At 43.9% G+C, this 26,292-nt stretch overlaps 1 protein-coding gene across 1 annotated transcript in view; it reads right to left on the reverse strand.

Annotated features, from left to right (window-relative positions):
• SCML4 (Scm polycomb group protein like 4) overlaps positions 1–26,292 on the reverse strand; it is a 43,477-nt gene that overhangs the window by 12,788 nt on the left and 4,397 nt on the right. The window contains exons 2-5 of the mRNA XM_005154672.2: positions 23,035–23,164; positions 20,309–20,509; positions 17,188–17,382; positions 703–972 (exon numbers count right to left, since the gene is read on the reverse strand). Of these exons, the coding sequence (XP_005154729.1) occupies positions 703–972; positions 17,188–17,382; positions 20,309–20,509; positions 23,035–23,164 (796 nt within the window). The remainder of the gene's footprint in view (positions 1–702; positions 973–17,187; positions 17,383–20,308; positions 20,510–23,034; positions 23,165–26,292) is intronic.

Here is a 26,292-nt window from a genome sequence, read left to right on the forward strand (position 1 = left end):
TATCATGGCTAATAAGGAATATAGCTAATGGTCACAGTGATTGATCCAGCAAACATAAATCCTACAGATTTATGGACAAACATACAAAGGGAGGGAAGGAGAAGGGTTGTTGAATGCAGTGATTCCCATGGCATCCCTTGAATTTGCAGATAAACTTCTTGTGACTTTGCTTCCTGAAGGATAAAAGAGCCTTGAGCAGTGAGCTGGATGATTTCTAAAAATACATGTTTTTTCTGGGCAGTCTTTTTCAAGCAAAAAAAAAACCCTTTTTCTAAAATGCTTTGAGGTGGGCACTAGCGTTTGAATTTGCTTGGCATCGTATATTGTACACAGTTGGTGTCACGCAAATAACAGGTACCTGTCTGTAGGCAGTATCAATCTTTGGGAGGAATGTCTTATATATTAATATTTATATCTGCAAGTTGATAATAACAGTTGTGATTGCCACACAATTATACATAATATATGTTTACACAATAACAGCATTAGAAAACATTCTCCTTATTACTCAGTGATGAACAGATTGATTTTGTGTTTACATAGGTTATTATTTCTCCTTCTAAATGGAAATGTGAGTGTTCTGGATGGATGTCAACCCAAACCCACCTCACTAATTTTCTTGTGGAGTCTGGGAGTAAGTTAAGACTCCATCATGGCATCAATATAGCAACACACATTGTTAAATTGAAGATATGATATTACCACTTCTGTTTCCTTCAAGATAGGTCCCATTCTTTGTTGGGCTGGAGGTTTGATGATGCAGGCCAGTAGATGAGGACCCCCCTGAAGACATCTGGGCAGGACGATGGCTACAGGAGGAAGAGGAGCCTCCAGCAGGACGTCCATCTGCAGGACTCTGACGCATAGAATACATGGAGCCCATGCAACTGAAGGCAGAATCTGCAGGATCCACACTATACCTCTTCATGTTTGCAGGATCGGCCACATAGTCCTCAGGTGTGAATGTTTCTGCTCAGGAAGCCAAGACACAAAAGAAACATCAGTAAAACAGAACCAATTTTAATTAAGTCCCTAAAAAAAAGCTTATTTATATATTTGCCAAAATTTCCTCCTTTTTTTTTTTGGCAGAAAGCTTAACCCCATTTTCAACTTTCAGAACAGACAGCTAGCGCTGGGAGGGATCCTTACTGAAAATTAATAAATAACAAGGGGAAGCACAACCACTCAGAAATCAGTAGGATCACAACAGGGGTACTATGGCTTGATGTGACCCATCTGTCAGCTCATGGCAGTATTCTCCGTAAAGTACAAGGACACTGATTGGCAGGTCCCATTTGCCTCATGGTGCTCCCCGAATACCACCGAGTCTGGAGGACTGTGCAGCTATTTTTTGCTCTGTCTTTCATTTAAACACATGGAAGTTGAAAGGAAGAAGGCAGAGGACGACAACAGGACAGGCAGTTTGTTGGGTTCATAACACCCAGCAGTTAGTAGGAGGGAGTGAAGGTAATAAACCAAAGCTTTCTAGCTGCAATTGCCAAAATTAATCAGAAATATCTTCAGCTGCAGACATCCATCAGACCTGATACCCCACAAGGAGAAGAGGCTTGATGGCTGATGAACATGCCCAAGGTTTATCATGGGCAGAGATGTGTGAGTGAGTCACTCAGACTCAGCTCCTGTTCAGACATGTGTGATGGCATCATAGTCAACTGCAAATCATTGCTCCAGTTCCTCTCTTCTGCGTTACACTTTGCAGACTGTGTAGGAGCTACATACTTTGCTTTGCAGACTCCCAATTTTTCATTATTTTAGAGACCTATATTCCCCATTGCTTGGCAGTCTAACATATGGGCATGATGCAGGTCTAACCCCAGGTTTTGCAGTACACAGACTTTTTTGCCAATTCCCCTCAGACCTAGGTCCAGATCCATCTTGCTTTGCTGTCTGGACTGAGACCCCCATGTCTGTGTAATAGTACTCTTTGGTTCAGTCTCAGTCTCATCCAAACAGGCCTTGATATCCAAGTTCCTTCCTACTTGCTTTTTTTGTCTTCACAAAACACAGTCAAATAAAGATCTTCATCCTCCTCATTCCCACTGCTGTTCTCCTCAGAAAACCAGCCCTCCCCTTGCCCAGCCCTAGGACCTTCTCCATCATCACCATGATCACGATCACCACGATCACCATCACCACAGGCATACAAGCAGAGCCCCTGGAAACCTCTCTGAGATCCAAACCTTCACGTAAACCCTGCAAATACTGGCAACCTGCACTTCAGAGGTTCCCACTCTCACTGGGTGAAACAAGGTGCTAACATCTGGTAGGCAGGGAGCCCATAGACTAGGAAAGTGCTTCCCATTGCCCCATGACATTTTTTAAGCTCTTGAAAATGCCACTTTCTTCATCATGCGTAGTATCCTTCCAGAGACATTTGAGCAGGGTGAAATTACCGCTGTGGTGTTACATATCTCCTTCCCTGCCTGAGCACCGTTATCCTCCTGACATATTCGGCAGCCTTATTAAGAAACAGGAAGAATTTATGCTGTAATTTATGTTACAAGATCCAAACCCCATTGCTAATAGATGTTGAGACTGTGTATAATAGTTTTCCTTTTAATTTACATTTTACTCTTTTCCTTTGAAAAAAAAAATCCCTTGGCAGCTGTGTACAGAAGTTGATGTTAAACAAACATGATTTAGTTTGACAACTCAAATACTCAAGATTTGTGCCATGCCAGCATCTTGGCTCTTGTGTCAAGCCACAGCACAGATTTTTATTATACATTTGCCTGACTTTCCATTTTCTTGCTGTTGTCTTGAAACTTTTTCCCATTCTGGAACAAGGTTGAGCTTGCCATAAGACAAACATCAGATCGGAAGGACAGCTGTAAATGTAAAGTTTCCTTGCTTTGGGCACTTGCCTTTGCAACTGCAAGTAAATTTCCTTTAGCATGGGTTTTTTTCACTTAGATAATTTGAATTCTTACAGCATGCATTCAGGTATCCTGCTGCTTTCTGCTAAGGATTTTTGAGCCTGATTCTCACACAAATACAGATAGGGAGTAATTCAATCGAATTCAATGGAGTTCAGCTACTGTAACACTAGCACAAGAGAAATGGGAATCAGACGCTGAACCTTTCTCCCTAACCTCCAACAGATGCCAAAATTGTATAGCAATTGAGCTAAATACCTTGCTTTTCAGACTCCTCCCAATAAACCAAAGAAAATCCAATCAAGCCTCCTCATTCAAAGGAATTTAATTACTGTGTAGAACACTCGCAATAAAAGCCTCTTACGCATAAAGAAGACAGCTTTTTCTGCAGCATCCTGCCTGCACTGCATGGAATAATTATGCCTCTTGTGAATCATTACCTCTTTATTCCAGGAAAAGAATGCGCTTTTAATATGATTACAATATGAAGAAGACACAGACTATCAAAAAAAACAAACAGCACATTAAAAGAGCCCTGCTAAATAAACAGCATACAGCTTTTATTGCTATGGATATAAATTGCTCCAAAATTTGTGAGCATACACCAGGGAATTTTTGACTTATGTCAGACTCACTCAGTAGTCTGAGTGAAATAAGACATGTGCAGGTGAAATATCCCTGTGGAAGGATGCCCACAAGTTGTGTATGACAAGGAGCCAGACGCTGCCAGTTCTCTTCCTGACCCTGCTTCACACTCTCTTCTTGATCTAGATCAATTTATTCCACATGTCTGCTTTGGGCTCCAGAATGGGAGTAATGATGTATATTGCCATGGACCAAGCAGGAGCCTCCATCCATTACTGTTTGAAACATGCCACAGTGGAATGTGCTCTGGGAATTAAAAAAGTCCTACTCATGTCTTCATTGACAGGAGGTGAGCAGAGATCATCTCAAGCAGCCAGGTTTCTAAGATCCTGATCTTCAAGTTGACATGAGCACTCAGTAGATTACAAGAGCCAGGATCAGAGTCATCTCCTCCTGAGCAAAAGAACCTCATGATGAAAGGCAGGTCACAATTAGCTTAGGAGAAAGGAGACTGTGCATTTAAGTATGTATGGTTACAGGGTTTAAATCACACAGTTTTAAAAGGTGCTGGTCAGCTTCTGTGCTCCCTGCTGAGTGCAGCTGCTTTGTAAAACTGCATGAGCTGGTGCACCTTGAGCAACCATATCTCCATGAACCCATGCCCTGCAACAGTCTGCCCAACTCCAGGAGAGACCCACCATGTGGGAAGGAAAGGGCAGGTGGGCCCAGGAGACTTTCAGAGCACGGAGAACCATTATGCCCTGTGGGGCTGACACAGTCCCTGGTGACACTTCAGCTCAGGAGGAGACATCTGCATTTCATGACACCCCTTCACAGCAGCAGAGAAGGAAGTGAAGGTGACTAGGGACAGTCTGTATGGGTTCACCAAAGATCAGTCGCACCTGACCAACTATCATGAAGAAATTGGTTTTGTGGGCAAAGGGAGAGAAGTGGTTGTTATTTGTCTTGGCTTTCAACACAGTCTCCTACAGTATTCTTGCTTCCAAATTAGAACATTATGGCTGGGATGAGTGAGAAACTGGTTGGATGATCATGTTTAGTGGGTAACAGTTAATGGGTTATATGGAGGCCAGTAAAAAGTGGGGTACTGCAGGAGCCTAATCTGTCTTCAAACCTGAATTGCCCTCTGATCCTATGACTGATGTTTTCTCCACTCTAAGCAGCAGCCATAGATGGTAGGAGAGGACCATAGCAAGGGTTCGTGGAGGTTGTCCAGGGTTCTTTACAGTGGCACAGAAGGCAGAGGGAGGGACAGGCTCCACTGTTTAAAAACTACAAAAGACTGTGGAAGGTCTTTGTTTTCATATTTCTCCAGCTCCTTGTTAGTTTGTACCATGAAAAGCTGCATGAGCTGGGGTTCTACTAATATGTATGAAAATATCTGCATTCTGTAAGCTCCCAGAAGACTTCGTAAAGTGCATGGCTTTCACAGCTACTAATCCCACTTCGACCAATTAGGTAAAAACATGTTTTCTGAGACAATAAAAGAAAACATAACTCTCTACTGAAGTTTAAAATGCAACAGTTTCATAAATCTGTAGCCTAGTGTTTCTGTATTCTGTCGCAGTTCTGTACTTCTGTAATTTATTTTCTAGGTAGTCAGCAGAAGAGCAAACACTAGTAAGAAATTGATACACAATGTTTTAAAGCACAATTTATGAGGAAGCTGCTTTGAGCCTTTGCTTTAAGCACAGTAGTGCCCATTGCAACTGTTCATCTCCCTGAGATGCTCAAACCTTCTTGGTGTAGTTTTCCTATCCATGAATGGTCCACAGGTAACTAGATTGAAAAGCCCAAGGTGGTTACATCCAGCACACCTTAAAATGCAGCAAAGAGGAGAGAAAAAAGCCCAACTGCTTTCTCAATTAAAAAAATCACATTTCTTTAGCTGAGTTTCTTCAAAGGAGCAGCCTGGAGCAGCCTGTAAGGTTACTAGCCAAGTTCCAGAAGATGGGTCAGGTCAGCTGAGAGTTAAACCAGCACGAGAACCTGCAGCTCAGCTCACATCCCAGCTCTGCTGCAGACCTCTGGAGTGACCTTGGTCTGGTTATCCATCATCTCTGAACTCCAGGTCTCCATTAGGATGAAGTAAAACACTTGTTTTGTCTCTCACATCTGTAACATGTTAAGTCATTTGCCTTGGCAGTATCTTTATGCCACTACAGTGCACCACAGGGTTGTACACTGCATATGTGAATGCAGAAAACATACAGTGCACCTCTGCTAGCATCTGGCGATAGACACTCCAGAGAAACAAAAAAAAAAAAAATATGCCTTTCCCATTGTTCATTAGGAAAGCAAATGAAAATCAATTTTAAGTCAAGCTGGAAATGAAGAGGAGCGTATACCAGGAAAGGTGATCCTTAGTTGACATTTTCCTAAACAGATCTAATCTCTCGCTTTTTCTTCTCTATCTTAAAAAAAAACAAAACACATCAAAAGTCCAAACAAACGTAGTCTGCTAAAATCTAAAAGTCTGATAAAAAGCTCTTTCTGCATTCCAGAGACACTCTCTAGTCTGTCTTCTCTCTTCTCCTCCCAGACCAAACGCATCTTCTGCCACTTTCCTCACCCACTGCTGCTCCTTCATCACTTCTCTTGTTACATTCCTGTCCTAATTTTAACTGGGATAGAATTTATTTTCTTTCTAGTAGGTAGTACAGTGCTGTGGTTTTGGCTTTTGTCTGTTAATGTTAATTTATTTGCCCTCAGCCAAAACCAGAACAATCCCTCTCTCCCTTTACCTGTTTTAGGCTTCCTTCCCTTATATCCCCTACCTGCTCCTCCCTGTGCTCTTCCCTATAATCTCTTCCTACTGCTTCTTCCAGCATATTCCCACTATCTTGATCTTGCTCTGATGCTGCTTTTCCACATCAGCAGCAGCACCCTTTTTTCCATTTTGACAGCTATTTTCCTGTCTCCTCTCCGATTTTCCCTCCCCTCACGTTGCTGACCTGCATAGCCATTTCTTCTACAGGTTGTTCTTCCATCCATCTCACACTTCCGTACATCCAGCTTTCCCTTTCCTGATACCCCGTTGCCTTTCTTTGGGTTCATCCCCAGATTACCACTTAGACAGCAGAGCCTGAGGTCAGGGCCATTAAGTGGGACCAAGGTCCCTGTTCCCAGTTAAAAGCCATGTCCAGCACAGACTGGTAGCTTCCTGGGATAACTGCCCTTCCTTCTAGGCTAATAATTTCATTTCATAACCTTTTACTCCACCACTTGCCATGCTTGATCATTTGTATTTGCTCTAATTAAATTCACCATTAACTTCTTTTCCTCACAGTCAGTATAGATTTCCTTTCTTTCTCTTTCTTTCTTTCTTTCTTTCTTTCTTTCTCTTTCTTTCTTTCTTTCTTTCTTTCTTTCTTTCTCTTTCTTTCTTTCTTTCTTTCTTTCTTTCTTTCTTTCTTTCTTTCTTTCTTTCTTTCTTTTTCTTTCTTTCTTTCTTTCTTTCTTTCTTTCTTTCTTTCTTTCTTTCTTTCTTTCTTTCTTTCTTTCTCTTTCTTTCTTTCTCTTTCTTTCTTTCTTTCTTTCTTTCTTTCTTTCTTTCTTTTTCTTTCTTTCTTTCTTTCTTTCTTTCTTTCTTTCTTTCTTTCTTTCTTTCTTTCTCTTTCTATCTCTTTCTTTCTTTCTTTCTTTCTTTCTATATGTGTTTCTTTCTCTATCTATCTTTCTTTCTTTCTTTCTTTCTTTCTTTCTTTCTTTCTTTCTTTCTTTCTTTCTTTCTTTCTTTCTTTCTTTCTTTCTTTCTTTCTTTCTTTCTTTCTTTCTTTCTTTCTTTCTTTCTTTCTTTCTTTCTTTCTTTCTTTCTTTCTTTCTTTCTTTCTTTCTTTCTTTCTTTCTTTCTTTCTTTCTTTCTTTCTTTCTTTCTTTCTTTCTTTCTTTCTTTCTTTCTTTCTTTCTTTCTTTCTTTCTTTCTTTCTTTCTTTCTTTCTTTCTTTCTTTCTTTCTTTCTTTCTTTCTTTCTTTCTTTCTTTCTTTCTTTCTTTCTTTCTTTCTTTCTTTTCCTTTTCCCTGCCCCCACTTTTCTTCTTTTTGTGTCTCCTATTCTTCATATTGTTTAGTGATGGGGTTTGCCCTCTGATCCTTCCTGTACCTTTTAAAGTGCTACCATATATTTTCTATAATGGGTTGACCAGATGTGAACTCCATATTTTAAGTGGAATGATATCATAGCTTCCTCAGACCTCTCCTCTCTCCCAGCCAGGGCCAGTCTTTTCTCATCTCCCAGTCATTTTGAGAGGAGCCAGCCACAGTGTCAAAATCCTGTTGAGATACTTCTTTGTACATGGCAGGGGGATTGGAACTAGATTATCTTGAGGTCCTTTCCAATCCTAACTATTCTATGATTCTATGATTCTTCACCTGTATTTTATAGTTCCTGTGCTTGGCTCCAGTTCCCTGCACAAGGACAGCATTTGCCATGTCTGGGAGGCGGGGGGGGGAAGGGGGGGGGGGGGGGAAGGGGGGGGGGGGGGGGGTGTTAAGCAGCTGTGGAGGTTAGAAACCCTGAATCTCAGCCATCATGGAAAGAAAAATAAAAACAGGGAAACACAAAAAGCAAATGCAGAAATGCAGATGGAAGTACTTCAGGTGAGTTTAACCATCAGGCTGGTGTAAACCAGATAGGGAGAAAACACAGATATCTAAACAGTTTAAGAGTTTGAAAGATGTGCCTTGGTTCTGAACTGCTGTCTTCTGTTTTAACATCAGCTCTTAAAGGATCAAAAAAGAATTTCTTCTATGTCTGCCAAACAGCCTCACATATTTCTGTCCAGTCAGAAATGGACCTTATCTTCTTTGTAGCTTGAGCCTGCATGCATCTATCTAAAGATAAGAGCTTCCTGTGACGGATTAAGACTCTCCAGCTCTGCCTGCTGCAATTTATTCTGGGATTAGAGCACCAGCCCATTCCTTTTGCCCATCCAGACATGGAGCACAATGAAAATATGATGTCACCCCTTAACAGGCGTTTCCACACTGTGTCAACACCACTCTCTGGTGCATGCATCTGCACCCTGCACAGCTGGACAAGGAACAGACCTTTTCCACACTGGCCTGTGGCTGCTGATTTGGCTGAACAAGGAGAGCATTACAGGGAGTGACATCTGGTTTGTGGCAGCAGTACCAAGCTGCTTGCTGCTTGCCAAAGCAGAGTGGCATTGAGACACATCCCTGAGGAACCACAGCACCCCTGAGGCTGCTGCAGAGAGGCAGAGTGAGCAGGCAGCCCAGGGCATCCTCTGACAGCAGTTCAGGGCTGTCATGCCTGTGTTTTTCAGTTTATGGGATAACTTTTGCATGGGTTATAGGAACATCCAATTGCATTCACTGGAGAGAAAAAGGAGGGAGATACCAGTCAGTCAGAACAGGAAAATGTAAATAAGCATCATCCACTTGTGAATGTAGATATTAGGAACGCTGAAACCATGGTCACACTGTGGAGATAAAACCTGCAGTGAATTCTCTAGGGCTTAGTATGAAGCTTTACTGCACCATGTATCATCTCACTGTGTCCTAGCTGCTAAATCATATTTTGCGGTAACTGGAATGCCAAATGCCCCAAGGAGAAGCTGCCAGTCAATTAACATCAAAACCCTGAATTTTTTAGAGAATTTTCTAAAATTCAATGTGTCCTGATTGCAAGGACTTCAGCATAGGCATTTTTTTTCATTATTTTAACAATTTCCCTTGAGTATTTGCAGCCCAGAAACAGCCACATTGTGTTTAATGCAGTAGAACCAGGGAATGAAACCAGCTGGGAACAGATCAACACAGTTTTATTGTCCAAAGTGAGTAAAAAGGTAAAGTCACAAGCTAGCTGCTGACAAATATATTTAATAATAAAAGGTGCTCATGTGTATGAATAACCCATAGATGATATATATATGTATAAATATATATGTAACTGCTTGGGGATGATTGAGTCTTGTGTCACAATGGAGAGATTTCAATTCTATCTTACAGCATAGGCAAATTGTTTCGGCACTGCATACCCGTAAGTGAGGGCAGAGATTTCAAGGCATGGGGATCCAACCTTTAGAAAAAGTCTTCCTTTAGCCTCTTCTTCCTGTTTTCAGACCTTCTTCTCCATTCTCTTCCCTTCTCTCTTGCCTTTATGTTGTACTGAAGTGTACATCATGAAAGGGAGATTTGTCAGGATTGTGTAGTTTTGTGTCTTAGCACAGCAATAGTTCTGCACTGGTAAAGGGAGATGGGAGAGGCTGCAATTGATCTTTCCTGTCTCCAGCTTCTAGCAGTACCTAGAGGGACTTTTCTATCCAGGTAGTTTATAATATACGCAGTATGCTTATAAATCAGCACTGATATAAGTCACAAAAAGCTGTATACAGAATAGACTAGGTGAAAATTACTGTTATTTGAAAATTTCAAGGTGTTATATACTGGGATTCTCTGCACTAAAGTATTTAATGCATTTCTGTTCTGCTACCATCACAGTGAATCTCCCTGAATTACATTGCTTAGTACTGGCTTAAAATATTTAACAGCAAATTTTTGTTCGAAAACCAAATAATTTTGTTTTTCGCTAGGTTTCTGAATGACAACAGAAAAGTGTAGTAACTGCAAAATAAGCTGTGTTTGTTCATTAATAACTAATAATCTCTTCCACAAATTAGGCAGAACAAATATAAAGCATGAGCCTGTGCATGTGTTTATATGTAGGTATGAGGTCTTTCATAAAGTCATTGCTTTGATTCTCCCTGCCCATTGCTGCACCTCAGGTGGACTTTCTGATATTTCTTCTGCCATATAAATACAACATAGCTGGGCCCTAAAGCCTTAGTTCTCTTTCACAAAACCTTCCTTTTCCTGTCTTCTCTGCTGCTGCTTGTGACATCCCTGGCCAATCTCAGTCCCAGCAGCTAAGAACTCATCAATTCCCCTTCCTTGGGTCTGTGAAAAACCCCGCCTTGTATCTATGACAAACCTGGTGGATCAGGCTGGCTAACACACATGGCACTTGGAAAGGTTTTCCACCATCAGTTCTGGCCTGTGACCTGCCAGTCTTGCTGCATGAAATATGTATATATTGGATGGCAGGTATTTGTATCAATATTTAAAAAGTTTAGGAATGCAAATACCTGTTTCAACTTTAATTTAAGCTATTTAGAATCAAAGCCTGGATTCCCAACTTCAGACACTTTCTAAAGGAATCATGTAGCTCTACTAGAAAGTCTTAACCAGCTAGAACAAAACTGAAGCTAAACCACAGTTACATTTGAATGATTTACCTGACCAGGGCTCTAAAAGAGCATGCATGCTTCCTCCATGTGACTGTAGTACATGCAAAGCTTGAATTAAATGCTTATATCCAGGGGTATCTTTTTCTGTAGTGGATATGATCTCAATCATCATGCTTCATGCATTTATGCCCATCATTTAATCCCCTTCCCTTATGCATATGCTTTGATATGGAGAAACAAAGCATCTTTCCTACTTTAAACTTCATTTCATAGCTTAGCTCTCTCTTCTAACCTCCATGGCTGCAATCCAGGCAATCTCCAGCACTGCCAGTGCTTTGCATGGCTCTGAGCACATCTTGGTCTGAAGGACAGAAGGGCCTTTGGGCTTCTCCTCATCCACTGCTGGGAGCAGAGTGCCTACCCCCATGAGGGTAGCTTTTCAAAAGAGATGTATTTTCTTGCAGCATCTCAAGACTGGACCTAATACTGCCCAGCAGAAGCTGGGAAGGAGGATTTCCCTTGACCTGACTGCTGGAGGGATCTGGTGCTTCATTGCTTAGCATCCATAGGGAGATACAATTTCATAAACTTAAAGGAATAGAAAGGGTCTCCATATATGGGGGTTAGCAAACAGTAATCACACAGCTTAAAGGTCATAAGGGTCAATTTATCCAATTCCACCAACTCTGTAGAGTTCAGATAAATTATATCACAGATGAATTTCACCTCTTCCATCTACCTCTTCTTTTTCTTCCTTCCAGGATTTACCTCTTACCTTACATTTCATTAGTTTGTTCTGGTCTGGGTTCAAATCACCTGAATGCTGTCTACTAACACCCTCACGAACCCCTCCACAGGAGCATTGCCTGACTGTCTCTTTCAGCTTCCTGCTTTTAGGTCCTAATTCTTGTACCATTTTGAACTGTTCCTGTCCCTCCCTAGGTTTCTGAATGACAACATGCGGCTTCAGCTGCAGCTACCTCTCTTTCTGTTCTGCCACAGTTATCATCTTGGATACAGAAAGCCTGTCCTGGGGATGATGCTCCAGCTGCAAGCAAGACCCCAGTATACAGGTCCTCAGTAGGATGCTCTGCCCTGGGAATGGCTGGGTCGGGTCTGGAAAGGGAGGAGGCATGCAGCCTACTGATGGATGCATGGACTCCTGCATACATGAAAGGAAGGAAGGAATGCCTGCAGCAATCCCATCCTTTCTGCTCTACTGCAGGTTCTGTCATCAATTCAAATACCCCAAAGACCAGACAAACTTTTTATATTATACTTTGATGTGGCTGGATGGCTTGTGCAGTTCCTCTGCTCCCTCTTTAAGAGTGACCTTAATATTTTATTTATTGTTTAAAGGATAATGTTCATGGTGAAGGAATATATGAGGCAATAAATGGCCTTTGCAGGTAATTAAATGCTGAAGAGAGCTGAAGCTATTGATGGCCATAAAAAGCCATTTATTCTGAGTGTGCTGAGAAGCCAGGAACACAGTTCCTCATAGCATGCAACAAGACAAGATTAAACAAGCCACGCTACTAGAAAGGTGAAAGACAACATTTTTCTTGCCCTCTTAGGGCTTGAAATTTCCGAGCTGCTGTTTATTTGGTGCTTGGAACAGAAAATATTGATTGTAATAATATGTGGTTTTCTATCATGTTACTCTTTTCTCCTAGCTGTTGTAGAAAGGCTTTGCACATGGTGGCAAGAATTACTGCCCTCCTTGGACAGATGCTCAGATAGGGAAAGATAACTTGCTCTTACAGTCCATGGGAAAACCTCTGGCAAAATCCAGCTCCCATACTAGTGCCTTGCCTACTGGTCACAATCTCATAGTGTATTGCTATAGCACTTCTCGTAGCAGTTTTTCAAGTACTTGTAGATAGGAAGAGTCCACCTTCCTGTATACAGAGGCACTGATGTAGCATCAGGTACCTCTACCTCCTGCTGTACTTCTGCTACATATGGGACACTGCCTCCAGCCACTGCCATGAGGAAAGGTGCTGTGGACAGTGGTAGGGGACACCATACAGTATCTATCCATACAAGTTTGACTTGGCCATGATGAGACAAGCAAGGCTAGGGAACTTATTCACAGACCTATCTTCCCACCAATGAAAGCAAGAATACAGGGTGGCCACAGGAGTCCTTGCATAAAGAAAGATTTGCTGCAGGTACATGCAGCCATGCTCTGCATGGAGCACAGCAATTGTCTAACAGTACAAAATAACCAAAACCCAAGGGTCAGGACAGAAAGAGCAAGGAAAGGATTGACTGAAAGGGAAAATAAGATGCCTATTGAGTTTGATGCTTTCTGCGTAAGAGAATCTACTTCAATATCTACACCTACCATCAGGTTGGCAAGAAACTTTATAGCAGACTTTCTTTCCTCTGAAAAATAACAGTCTAATATTGCACAAGTGCATGTCAACAGTATGTAGGTGTTCCAGAAATGTCCCTTTCCCATGCTCACATCCACACCTCCATTAGCTCAGCATAGGAGGACTTGTGAAAGCTGAAAACAGAGGGCATGGATGGAGGCACTTCACAGGATCTCTGTTAGCTTCCCATCCATGTAACCCCTGGTACATTTGACAACATTTTATGCAGAGGTCACCCAGACTTTGCCATCATTTTAGTTCAAACTACACTGCCACTCTCATGGAAAATTCTGGTGTACAGGTCCAGAGGTGCTTTGAACTCAGACATCTCAGGATTTGCTATAATGCAGACCTGAAGATGGGCACTTCCCAGATGGCATCCTAGGAGTCATCCCACAGCTGCTTCTCACAAATTGCTCTCATGAAACAGAAAGTCCCCTCACCGTTGAGAAAGAGCTGTGGGGTATGTTCCCAGATGTGCCAAGACACAGTAGTGAAGCCACTGACACTGGGAGACAGCTGGAGATGGACCCTTGCCCCATCAGCAGGGCCACTGGGCACCAGCACGAGAGGTGTTGGCAGGGAAGACAGAGTGTGGGGGCTCAGGTGCCGGGCAGGTAGTGCACAGCCAACAAGGCTCATTGCAGAGACCGGTGCTGCGTACAGCCCAGTGCGTACATATAAAATATCAGTATAAGTGATATATGAATGTATCAACAAATCCCACCTGGCTAGTACACAGCCATTAGCATCTGGCAGTGTGCTGTGAGCACAGGTGAATAATGGCTTAGGGGCATGTGCTTCAGGGTGAGGTTAAAAGGTGACTCCTATATGGTGTAAGTGGATTAATATGACTGGACATGATGCTGGCTTTTCCTTTCACTTCTGGCAGTGTAAATCAAGAGTAACTGCACAGAAGTCAATACATGTATTAAATTCATTGGTACACAGGGGCTGAAAAGCACATGATTTTAAAAGAACATCTCGATTACAAACTGTAGAACAGAAACAATGAAAAATGTGGCTGCTTTGCACGGTTTCCTGTGGTGCTTTATTATGGCCCTGCTCCTTCCATGAGAGCTCTATCCCAACAGGCGCCCTCACAGACTCATCTGTGAGAAGAGCTCCTACTGTCCTTCTTATTATTGCCACTACAGGGAAACCCCATCTCCATTCTGTGTAGCAGAGGGCCCCCCTTGTGCTGACCTTGCTGCAGAGAAGTGCTGGCTCCTGGGGATGTGGAAGGGAATTTAGGCAATGCAGCATTAAACATAGACACAGTGGCTCAAGCTCCAGTGCCTAAAACTGGAGTTAATACCACTGGTGGCAAAAAGCTGTTGAATACATCCTGATATGATGAACAGGAATATCATGTATCTGCCTGGCTCCAGCTGAGCGCAGCATAAAGGTGCTGTAGGTGGGTTTTCCAAAGCAGTACCTAGCTGCACAATGAAACCAGCCCCCAGCTCTCGAGCCTGCATACAGCAATGAAGGCAGTGGTTAGCTGGTGAAGCTGCTGAGCTCCCCCAGCCACCACCAAGCTTATGGATAGGTTTCAGCAGGGCAACCTGGGTTCACCAAATTGGGTACACCAGGTCAGTGGTCAGCAGCGTGCTGAAAGTATTCTCAAATCTTGTCTCACCATATTTCTGTTAACCTTTGATGGAAGGAGAGTCCCCTTTTGGGGCTGCCAGCTTAGAGAGCCACCTGAGCACCTGGCTGCTCTGGAAACAGTGCTGCTCACCACAGCCTCCCTCACTGGGGGACCAATACCTCTCCCATGTCCCCACTTCAACAGGGAAGCACCCAGATGTCCACAGGGCATGCTGACCCATGCTATGGCTCTCTGTCCAGCCAGCCAGTGGCTACCAGACCTCAGGGTGAGCAAGCTGGAGGCTGGTGGGGAGTTTTAGTCCTGTGTATAATCGCTGCCCCCAGCTATTTCACAACTGACATTCTCCACTGTACCACAGTGCTACTGATGATGGGGATATAAAAGCCCCACAAGCCACTGCCTATTCTCCCATCCCTCTCAAGAGAGGAGGAGAGCACAGGCCAGCACTAGCTCTGATTAGTCTGGGCTACCCAGCGTATGCTACCTCTAGAGGGAGTTATTAATTGCTCCTCCTGCAGTGGGAGAGCAAGGAAGGAGAAGCCTTCCCTACATCCACATCTCCTGCCTGGTCTGGGGCAGAAGTAACTTTTGCCCTTTCCTCAGTGGCTGGGCAGAGCCAGTGGGAATGGTATCAGGGACATCTTCATTGGAATTATGTAAGGAAGGTGATGCTCAGAGTGTAAGAGCCACCGTACAAACTTTGGTTGTGGAGTTGCCTTCCATCACATACAGCCCTGCCATACAGAAGTAAATGCAAATGTAAATGCAAATTAAAATGCAAATGGAAATGCAAATGCCAGTCCTCCTGGGTTGCACTCACTCAGTGCTACAGAAATCCCTTGACCTCTCAGAAACATTCAGGTTGTTGCAAATACCCTAGTCCAGAGTAAAACAAATACTGCTTTTCAGTCTGGGTTCCTGCCTTTCTTGCCCTATGTGCAAGAGTGGCAGCTGGATATCTTTGCATAAAAAGGCTATTTCTGCACTGTGTGCACAGCCCACTCCCAGCTTTAGTGTGTAAAGCACACGCTTAGGGTCTTCTGGCAAACGGGTGATTCGTGGGTGATTATTGTGGACACTAAACCACCTTTCTCTCAGCTGCCAGCATGTATCTGCCATTAAACTGAATGCATGAGAGAAGTGTGCTCCCCAAACACCCACAGTGTTGTTAATAAAAGAGAAGGAAAAATAATTTAAATCAGGAGGAAGCCTGCAGGTGCAGTGAAGGTTCTGGGCCATAACTTTGCATCTTTCTTTTCTCTAAACTAACTTTTGCCAGGTCTGTAGTAGAGCCCCAGGAAAGCTCTCTGGCCACTGATTGCAGATGGAGACTGCAGGTATGTCCCACATCCACAGGGTCTGCACAGGCCTAGCACCCTGTCCCGCCATGTTGCAGTGTGGAAGAGAAGGAAGCCCACGTATGCATTCCACCTGAGAACCTAATGCTGCTCAGAGCAGGTGCTTCTCTGGAGGTCTTCTGCCCCATGCCACAGCCCCTCCAGGCTGCAGCTCACATCATCAAGCACTAAGGGACCTTGCAGGTGCCCACAGGCATTTTAAGCTAGGAGAAATGCTTCTGCAAGTAGCAAAGTAAACCCCTTAGCAGTCATGACTCTCATTTAGTTTACTCTCAAGGGTAGTAGTAGCAGACTGGAATCCAGGCTGAGTGTGCTACAGGTAATGAAACTGCATTGCTGTGAGTGGCTCTTTCCCCTCTTCCAGAAAGAGGACCCCTCAAATGAAGGCAGACCATACTGCTTTGTAGGTGATCCTGAAAATGACCAGCATGCAAGCAGGGAAGCATGTAGGTAATGAAGTGCTGGGTGAGAGCATAACCATTACATCTGTGCTTTCCTATTTGTGCTGTGGTAACATTGACATTTGGGCTGGGGTCCATGCACTCACCCAGCCTCCCACCTCTCACTGCAGCCAATGAGCCAAAGGAGTGCACAAGCAGCAGGGTCTGGGGAGCAGGGACAGGCAATGCTCAGTGGTGGATCTGTAAGCAGAGGAGGCTTCACAGTCAATGGGGATCCTTTAGTGTCTAATATGGTGGTAGAGTTGGGTGGAGAAATTTCCCCTCTACTTTCCCACCTGCCTGAATCTTGAAGCAACTTAATCCCTTTGAGACTTCTACCCTAGGGCCAGGTGTGCTTGAGGAGGGCAAAAGCTATGGGCAATAAGGACAATGGGATCATATGAACCTTTTTTTTCCTTAGAAAAGAGATAAAAGAAGCAAAGAGATATAAAATAATTTTTAAAATTACCCTTATCACTGCTGGTGCTCCTCAGCACAGTGGTTTTCACCCAAAAACCTCCTTTATAGCCACAGGGGAAAATACTGCAAAGCATCCCACTGCCTCCCTCTGCAAAGGTCCCACAGAGACCTGCATTTTCTAGCATGTACAATACAAGACCAAAAAGACAGTAATTTCTTCAGCCCTATTCAGTCTTGAGCCTAAGCTGATCAACCCTACCTGCCTCCACCCGTCTGTTCTCATACACCTCTGGGCTTTCCGACATGGCGTTGTATTGCTGGAAAGGCTGGTTGCTGAAGAGATTGTCACACAAGAGGCTGCGACAGAGCTTCTTCAGGAAGCGCAGGACATACCCAATGCTGTTCACTACCAACACGTTCATGAGATGCTGCTTCCCCTCAAAAGAAGCTGAAACTGGAAAGCAAACAGGAACAATTCAATACCTGGGGATGCGTGGCAGGACAAAGAATGACAGCAGGGGAGAAGATATCACATAAATATTTGTATGCCTTAAAATATTCTACTTAATTACCCCACCTGAAGGACAAAATATAATGGAGGAGCTTAAGGAGCTGAGTTTGTGTGAGATCACCTTCCCCTTGGGACACTGAAAGATGCATGGACAGCAGCACAAGGATTTCTAATGTATGCATCCAACTGAAAATTGTACTGAATGATTGGAAGGAGGCAATTATGATACTTTGGTCTAAGGAAGGGCAAAGCAATCTGCCAATGATGGGCTATTGGGCTGATATTAGCAATACATAGGGTTTTAAAAGATAATGGGGAGACAAGGAATAAAGACATGGATGTGGATGAATAAAAGGTACCAGGGTTGTACTGAAACAAGGGCTACCAGCTTCATCATGGATCTTTATTTATGGATATAATTGTATGTATAGGCAAGGGAAGGTTGGCAGTGGAATTCAGTAATGTATGAGAAATTGTTCATCAATCTGGAAAGGATTGCATATGGAAGGTGGGTCAGGAGACAGCAACAGGCTCTGCTGGCAGGCAACCCAAGCACTGGAATGAAGCCAGCAGTAGTCTGTGCTGGCACAGAATTTGTTGATGCTCTAAGCTAGAGGCATTATCAGTGAGGACTGGGAGATTGTACAGAAAGGATTGGCTGATCTTGAGCTCTGCAATAACAAAAAAGCGTGGAAAAATACTAGAAAATACTTGGCAATCCATTACCATTTTTAAGGAGCTTCAACATGACCTGATGGGAGGAAAATGATGGGACAGGCTCGCCAGATGTCTGTGAACCTCCAAGGTGACACAGTGATGAGAAAGTCAGATATACTTCAAGAAAGATTGAATAAGGCATTTCCAGGAGAGACAAGGGAGTGCCAGTTCTCCTATATAAAGTCCTGGTGAAACCTTAGCTGGACTGACAGGGACCATACTGGTCATCCAGGCTTGAGAAGGGTGAATTCACAATTCACACTTGCAGATGTGCTCAGGCAGGCCACAGTGATGTTCAGAAACAGAAAGTTTCCCTGTGGCACTGCAGCCATCACCATCTATGCTACACGGAGCTGTGCGAAGGCACTTGCATGTCTTTCACTAATCCAGTGACCTTCCTCACAATGCAGAGAGAACCTGAGAGAAACTCTGCATTTCAGGCCTAGCAGGATGAAGACTGCTCTCTAGAAATCAAGTTCAATCTAAGATTGAACTCAAAGGTGAGAGCAGAGCAACTGAAATTCCTGGACAACACTGTCAGGGAATATATTTAGCCAGGAATCACAAAAGGCATAGGTCCCAGACATCAGAGAGGTGGAGGGGTCACAACAGACCCGCCAGGATCAATTGTAGCAGGTCACATTCAGGTGTCAACAGGTTTGAAGGGAGGGCTACATGATCTGGCTGCCTGAGCTCCACCACCTGGAAGGTTTTTTCCAATCCTATAGCCTCCCGTCACTACTAATAAGTATAAATTGCAATGGTAGGTGTATAATGTTTGGGATAACTTCAGAGAATTCCTGCTGGCCTGAGCTGCTGTAAGGGACCATGCTTCACTGCCAGCTGAGCATCTGTGAGCCAAGCCGTGGGAAGACCAGAAAGCCCATGAGAAGACCCATCTGTGCTGCTCCTGAGCTGGGACTGAGCTGCAATCTCAAAGCCACATGATGACTGTGAGGTCATTCATCCTCCTTGATGATTAGAAAAGGTATGAAGTTGGGAGAAATGTTGACCAGCTGCTTTTAGCTCAGGTACTTGAAGCTGAGCCAGTTCAGAGTAATTGAGACCAAGGGGTTTGGCAGGCTTGGTGCAAAAGGTGACTCTCCTGCTTGTAATAAAAATCATATACACAGCACAGAACCAGGCAAAAATGAAGCTTTGCACTAAATTGCTTCAGTCTTGTGTCCCTGTGAACAAATCTGGATCATTTTTAGAGTATTTCTGATGTCCCTTAGGGAAGGCGCACCTGTGATTAGAAATAAGGAGAGGGAGGAAGCAGGATTTATATGCTGTATAGAGGTCCAGAGCCTGAGCTCCCACACAAGTCGGTCCCAATGGCATAGCTGAGCTGCTGTGGTCCCTGCAACACTGATTGGACTTGCAGTCCTTGGCTTTCTGTTCATGTCTGAGTCATCAACTGCAGCTCACTGGAGAGCATTGTTCCCATATTCCCATCATTGTTTCATTCCCACTGCATCCCTATGTGCTAAAAAAATGTTGCAACACAGATATTTTACTGTGATTAAAAGAAAAATTCATGCTCAGTCTGAGAGCCAGGCCAGGGGACTCAGTGTGGGACATGGGAGACTCATCAGGACACAGCAAGAAGTGTCACTGTGGGAAGATGAGATGCCCCTGGGAAGTTCCCTCTGTTCTTTGATTCTTGCTAATATATTTGCATATTCCTGCTGTATGGGGAATTTGCAATTACTGCAGCTGAGAGCAGATTTCGTTCATGAACTGAAGGCAGAGGACACACCAGCAGCTGAGCTCTGTGCAAGTTTTTCTTTAGAGCATGTGGTGGCAACGTGTGGCATGCAGGCTTGCAATACTGCTCATCCATGTATGGCTACATGAAAATCTCAGCTCATAGGCTTGGCCTCAGCACTGTTGCGAAGAGTGGTAAGCGCAGGACTCTGGGGCTAGCTCTATTCCACCCCTGAATCACTGCTACAATACTCTTTACCACTATGCTTTCATCTGACACTGAGGCAATTCCTGCAGCAGCTCATTTTGCAAAGCTCTAAGTGGTGTTCGAAAGCTGGCTGCCAGCTGATGTGAATGGGACAGGTAGGACAGTCAGGGCTGGGGATTGGGTGAAGATGTCGAGCACTTTCCCACTGGCCTCAAACCCCTTACAAAAATGCGGTACCTGACACCGTCTCTCCTCCATAGCCCTGCTTGATGAGTGAGAAGACCGCCTTTTGCTGGAGCGCGCAGTCGATGCAGGCCTGCACAGCCTGCTGCAGGGCTGCGGATGGTCTCTCTGGCCCAAAGTGCTCTGGGAGCTGCTGCACTTTTTTTCTGTCAAGGTACGGCCCCAGGTTTGCTTGTTTGTTGACATAAATGCACACTGCAGGCACAAAACCCAACAAGGTTATTATAAAATGGCCCTGAGACCATAAATAGACATTTCTATTTATTTCACAAGCTCTTCCATTCATGGGTGAATTGTGACCATTTGCCACTGCACAGCCAGGCTCAACCATTGCCTAAGTGAAGTGAGCTGAGTTTTGGTCTTGTTCAGTGTCACAGGTGAGGATAAGCTACATGCAACTAAAGAAGCCCTTGTGCATGACTGGGGTCTGCTCTCTTGCAAGATTACCTTGTCCATGCAGCTGATGACCAGAGTAAAATGCCCAGGGAGTGCAAGACAGTGACTAGCAAGGCTGACTTTACAGCAATGGATAAACTCCAGCCTGAGGTGTGCTTTTAGACTGGTTCATTGAGGAGGCCTCTGAGAAGCACTGGTCTGAGGTGAGTTTTGGGAAACTTTAATTCATTCCTGCTCCTGACCTTAATGCAGCTGTAATTTCTGGATGGCTATGCTGTGCTGGGCTGCATGGTGTGATGACAGAGACCCTGCTCTTCAGGAGCTGCGTGACCCTCCATGTCCAACCCAGCATTCTGCAATCTGCATCACTTCAAGGGAAACTGTACATTACTTGCAGTGCTAAATCCCCGTTTGGTACCACAGCCACGTGGCTGCTGCACAGGGGGGTCTGCAAAAGGATACCTCAGCCTCCCTGCAGCCAAGCCCTGCATGTCTCCTCTCATATGCCACTGCCTGCAAAGGCAGCTTTTCTACATGCCATCAGGCCTGCCAACAATAGCCAAGCAATCAGTGTTCTCTTCCTAGCATGAGCTTATTTTAAGCTTGGCTGAGGCTAACTGCATCTTGGAGGAAGCAGAGAGAACACTGTGGTAACTAAGGCTGACTAAGACATAGCCTAAAGTCAGGCTAAAGTGAGACATATTATAATAGCTGGCTGAGTGTGCTCAAGCTGTCATCTCTCAAACAATACAACATTATCTTCTGACAGAAATCAGATATGTGACGAAGAAAAACCATCAAGTGAAGTGGAGGACATGATGACAGCTGTGTAAAGTTGGAAATAATTTACAGTTTGTATCACCATAATGAAAATCTACTGCGACTGTCACAGTGCACTCTGCTACCCCATCTCTCACTGAACAGCAGAAGGGGCTTTAGCAGTATATCCTGGGTGAACAGGAGGATAATAGCAATCATACTTATCATTACATAGCACTTTACACCTTCCAAGTGCCAAACAAGCAAAGGGAAAACGCACCGAAAGACAGCAGTAGCATGCATGAATTGCAAGGGGCTGTCACAGTGCAGCTTTCCTGGTGTGCCACCATACCAAACCTTACCAAATCTCCAGGATATGGTTCCTGCTGTGACAAGCCACTGGTTTTGACTGGGGCTCAGCTGCAGGAGGGACTCTGCAGCCTGTAGGAAATGTGTGGGGAACCTTGCAGGAGAACTGGGACCCTTACGATCCTTTCTGTGCAGATAGGGAGGTAAAAGTTGGCTTGAGCCTGCCTCTCCTTCCTGCAGCCCCTGCTCTGCTGGGAGCCTACACACACCATTGGGAAGGTGCTGGGAGAAAAAATGCCAGCGGCACAAGGAAGGGCAGATAGAGGTGTGAGGGGCTGCATCCTTAGAACCCAAAATGATGCATAGAACCTCTGTCTTTGTGGCCACTCCATCAATCTGGTGGGGTTGGTGGATTGTGCCTCCTTGTTGCCCTCCAAAAGCAGCACTGGGCACACCCCTCAGGGCAGCACTATGAAACACCACTCAGCTGATGTTAGCCAAGTGTTTTACAGTCTTAGCATGTGAAGGGGTAAATGAGAATAAAATGTATTATTGTCATCATCATCACTACATTTAGTATCATTCTGCTACCAGAGCAGATGGAAAACTTCTCCTCTGTGCATCCCAGCTAAGAAATAATGGGATTTATGCGTTGTGTTTAGATTCTAATGTTATCTAATCCATTTATCTGCTGAAATCTCAGGGTAAATCAACTGTCTTGTTGATTTTCTTCTCATCTACATCAGCTTAAAAACATTGACCTATGTTACTTCTGGTAATCTAGGAAAAAAAAAAAAAAAAAGAATAAAGCTGTGTTTTCCCTGTCTACAGTCAGAAATGACCAGGTCTGCTGCTGTGATAAGACACTGGGGTTTATAGTGCTGATAAACCTGCCTACAGTCAGACCATGGGTCCTCTGTTCTCCCCAGAGCTGTAAGAGATGCCTCATGTTCACACTGGGTTTTAGTCTGGTCATTGCAACATATTTGATGGGGTTAGTTCTGGGTATAAAATTGTAGCACTCATGGGATGTTGATGTCTGCATTTCAAGAGGAATGGATCTGACATCTCCACTAAACTTGACACATGGCAATCAAAATACAGTCTTGCATGACTTTTCTTTGTCACTGATCAACAGTCTAATCTGCAAACCCCCCATTTTCATGAGCTCTGGCTATTCTGGAAAGCACAGCATCTGTCTGCCAGCCCTTGGTTCCTGCTCACCCCGTGGCCAAGGAGCACTTAAGGCTGGGTACCTGTGAGAGCCTGTGGGGTGGCCGAGTTAGGTATCGTAGCTGCATCCTGGGGGATTGAACTAATATCCGGCTCTGGTGTGCTTCTTGGCGGAGAGATTGCTAAGGGAGTCATCAGGACACGAGACTTCAGCTGCAAAAAATAACCGGTTGGGTAATGAAAGTATACACAAAATATTCCAATTTTATTCCATCCATGTCACGCCCCATGAACTCCCACTCATTAGCAATCTGCTATTGCATCACTTTCTCCAGGCCACGAGCATCCGGTTTGCTCCCGGGAGGATACTGAAGCCTGAAGCCTGACTGATTTGCAGCAGGCAGCAATGCCTTAAGTTACAGGATGCAAATACTATGCCACCCACAGGGTAGTTATTTACACCTGAGAAAACTGGGTCTAACACTCTAACAAATCAGCACAATGTCATTTTACAACCCTTTTCATGTGGGTGTAAACTGGTTTCCACAACTCAGAAACACAGGGTCTTTAACTACACCATAATTTAGGGCCAAATTCTGCTCTTTGTTACAGGGGTGCAAATCTTGTGTAAATCCAGGGGAACAAAAGGGCTACTTTGGGCTGACACTTATGTAAATAAGGTAGGACCATGGTCCATAGTGTGTTATCATCAGGTAGTAAATACAAACTGCTGCACTATGGCATCCTGTAATCTTTGTGACCTGCAGCCCAACTTGGGGAAGTGAAACACAATGGGAATTTATGATGCAATATCACTACATCTTTACACTGCTGGTACCTGGCAACCTCTCAACAGTCAAGTGACGATCAGGTCCTCATAGTTACAAAGGGCTGACATGATAGATGTGACCTGAAGGTACCACTCTTGCTTTTCTTTTCACTTTGAAGAGAAGTGGGGAGAAAGCAGAAAGCCAAACACAAAGCTGGTTTCTATATTTACATATACTACACTGAGCTGTTCTTCTGGAAGGTGATTTTCTTTTTGTTGTTTTTTTTCAGTGGCCAAAGGTAAAAATGCTAGAAGTGATAAACATAAGAATGAAAAGGAATTTTTAGCCCTGTTAAATCTGTAGAGTACTGCTTTTCTCACAACATACACCCAAACCGAGAATACTGTACAAAGTACATTTTAGGTAGAAATTAAGCTGACCACTACCTACAAACCAGACCTTGAGCAGGTCCTGGTACAGAGTAGAAGTTATTTTGGATAAAAATTGATGTTCTCTATGATTATGATTACAACTGTCTAAAATAATGGCTACAGTTTCAGTGTAATGGCAAAACCAACAAAGATAGAGAAGGGAGAGGGAAGGCTGTTGCACTTAGTGCCTCCCAAGTGAGTTTTTAATCATTAAATCTTTAGGAGTTTGGATCAATCCTCAGTTACTGGCTTATCCCAGCAAGGGCTTCACAAAGAGAGAGTTCAGGGTCTCTCCTGGTTTTGGTAGCCTGTGCTGGGATGGTACCCATCAAAACAAAGAAAGAGGCCATCTTTGTTGAGGTGGGTGTAATTTTTGCCTGCCTGAACTTCACTAAGCCCTTCCTGAACTTGCTGCTTTATGCAACCTAGAGTTCCCCTCTGAGAAGCCTCTGGAAAGGTGGGCATTATAAGCCCCAAGTGGAAATGAAAACTGGGTCTTTATCCTGACACCATCCCCTTGTGGGCACTGTTCAGTGCCTGGGGCAGAGGATGTAACCCACCTGTCCGAGAAGTGAGATCACCTCCACATAGTGCCACTGCCTGCTTTCCCCTGGCATGGGCTAAATCCCTTTTGATCTAGCCTGAACAAGGGAGAAAGTGTTCAGTAAGTGAATCCAAGGCAAACTATGGATTTGACTTCCTGCTGTGTGGCAGCACAGGGTGTTAGAGGTCCTGAGCCAGCCCCTGCCTAGTACCAGTCCTCACCTGCCTGTGTTGTCCTGTTTTTGTAGGGTTGTCTTGCCTTCAGATTGGGATCAGGAAAGATGAGTAACAAAATTCTGTCAGCTTGTTTTCCAAGCAATTAAAATACAAGGGAGGAAAACAGTGTTTCAGAAATCAGACTCCCCCTTCCAATTTGGGGTTTACCCCTTGTGAAAAGGTGAGAAGCAGCATGGTTTTTTCTATTCTGCAGCAACATGTTGATGACTCACTTTTCTGTGGTGAAGTGGGGCTGGCACTGTGAAACTTTGGGTAGCTCCTATGCCAGGTTTCTGGGCTTACGTTTGATGATACAGATATATACATATATAATGCATATATACATACATGTATTTGTACGCAGTATATACAGAGAGATATAAAAATATAATCATTTATATGGTGATGTACATATATACTTGTGTATATATCTATGTGTACATATAAATAAATATATATATATGCATTCATACATGCACACGTCTATATAGATGCTATTTTGGGGACAGCATACCTAATAACTTCTGTTTCACTTGCATGTTGTCTGCTTAACATCCTTACTGCCTCACAGCCCTTTGTCCCCAAACACAGATGCGCAAGTCCCCTCTTTCCAGCCCTTGAGCATCATGGATTGTCTGAGTATGCACTGCCCCACCAGCACCATCAGCCCAGTGGAGGTGGGACAGTGCTCAGTAGGCCTCTTCATTTGCCTGTTCCCTGGCTTTTGGAGGCCCAGGAAGGCTTATGTTCTACAGTAAAGAAACAGAGGTCAAGACTTTTGTAAACTCTCTAGCTTGGAAGCCTCTTCTTGGCAGCTTGCTGTTTTAGCAAACAGTTTACTGCAAACTTAATTGCAACAGTATGTGCCCTACAGCCTCTGGATACAGATAAATTCCATTTTATTAGGGGTAGCAGAGAATGAGTTTTCATTAGATTAAAATGAAACAGTGCTTGATTGCAGGAGACAGTACCCTAGTAAATATGGCTTAAATACCTCCTGGCCACTGAAACCTTGAGTAGTCCTTGAATATCACAAAGTGTAAATCTCACAACATTTCTTTTAAAGATGTCTTTTCTTGGACTGATTCTTCTCTATCAAGAAGCCAACCCATCCAACTGGTTGACTGATTGAGAGCTTGGCAGTAGAGAGCACATACACATGAAAGTGAAAAAAAAGTGAAGAGAGTTGAGAGAGAAAAGGAGACAGGGAAAATGTGTCAGAGCACTTTGGGAAATCCTCACAGCAAGGCATTCAAATCAGATTTTGAATATAAAATGTCATAAATTTTAATATGCACAGCATGAGATATAAAAGGCAATGACTGCTTTAAAACAAGATGTATAACTAACCCCCCCACTCTCATGGACCTTCTACTATGGA

This window comes from Melopsittacus undulatus, chromosome 3 (assembly GCF_012275295.1).
Source record: "Melopsittacus undulatus isolate bMelUnd1 chromosome 3, bMelUnd1.mat.Z, whole genome shotgun sequence".
NCBI lineage: Eukaryota > Metazoa > Chordata > Aves > Psittaciformes > Psittaculidae > Melopsittacus > Melopsittacus undulatus.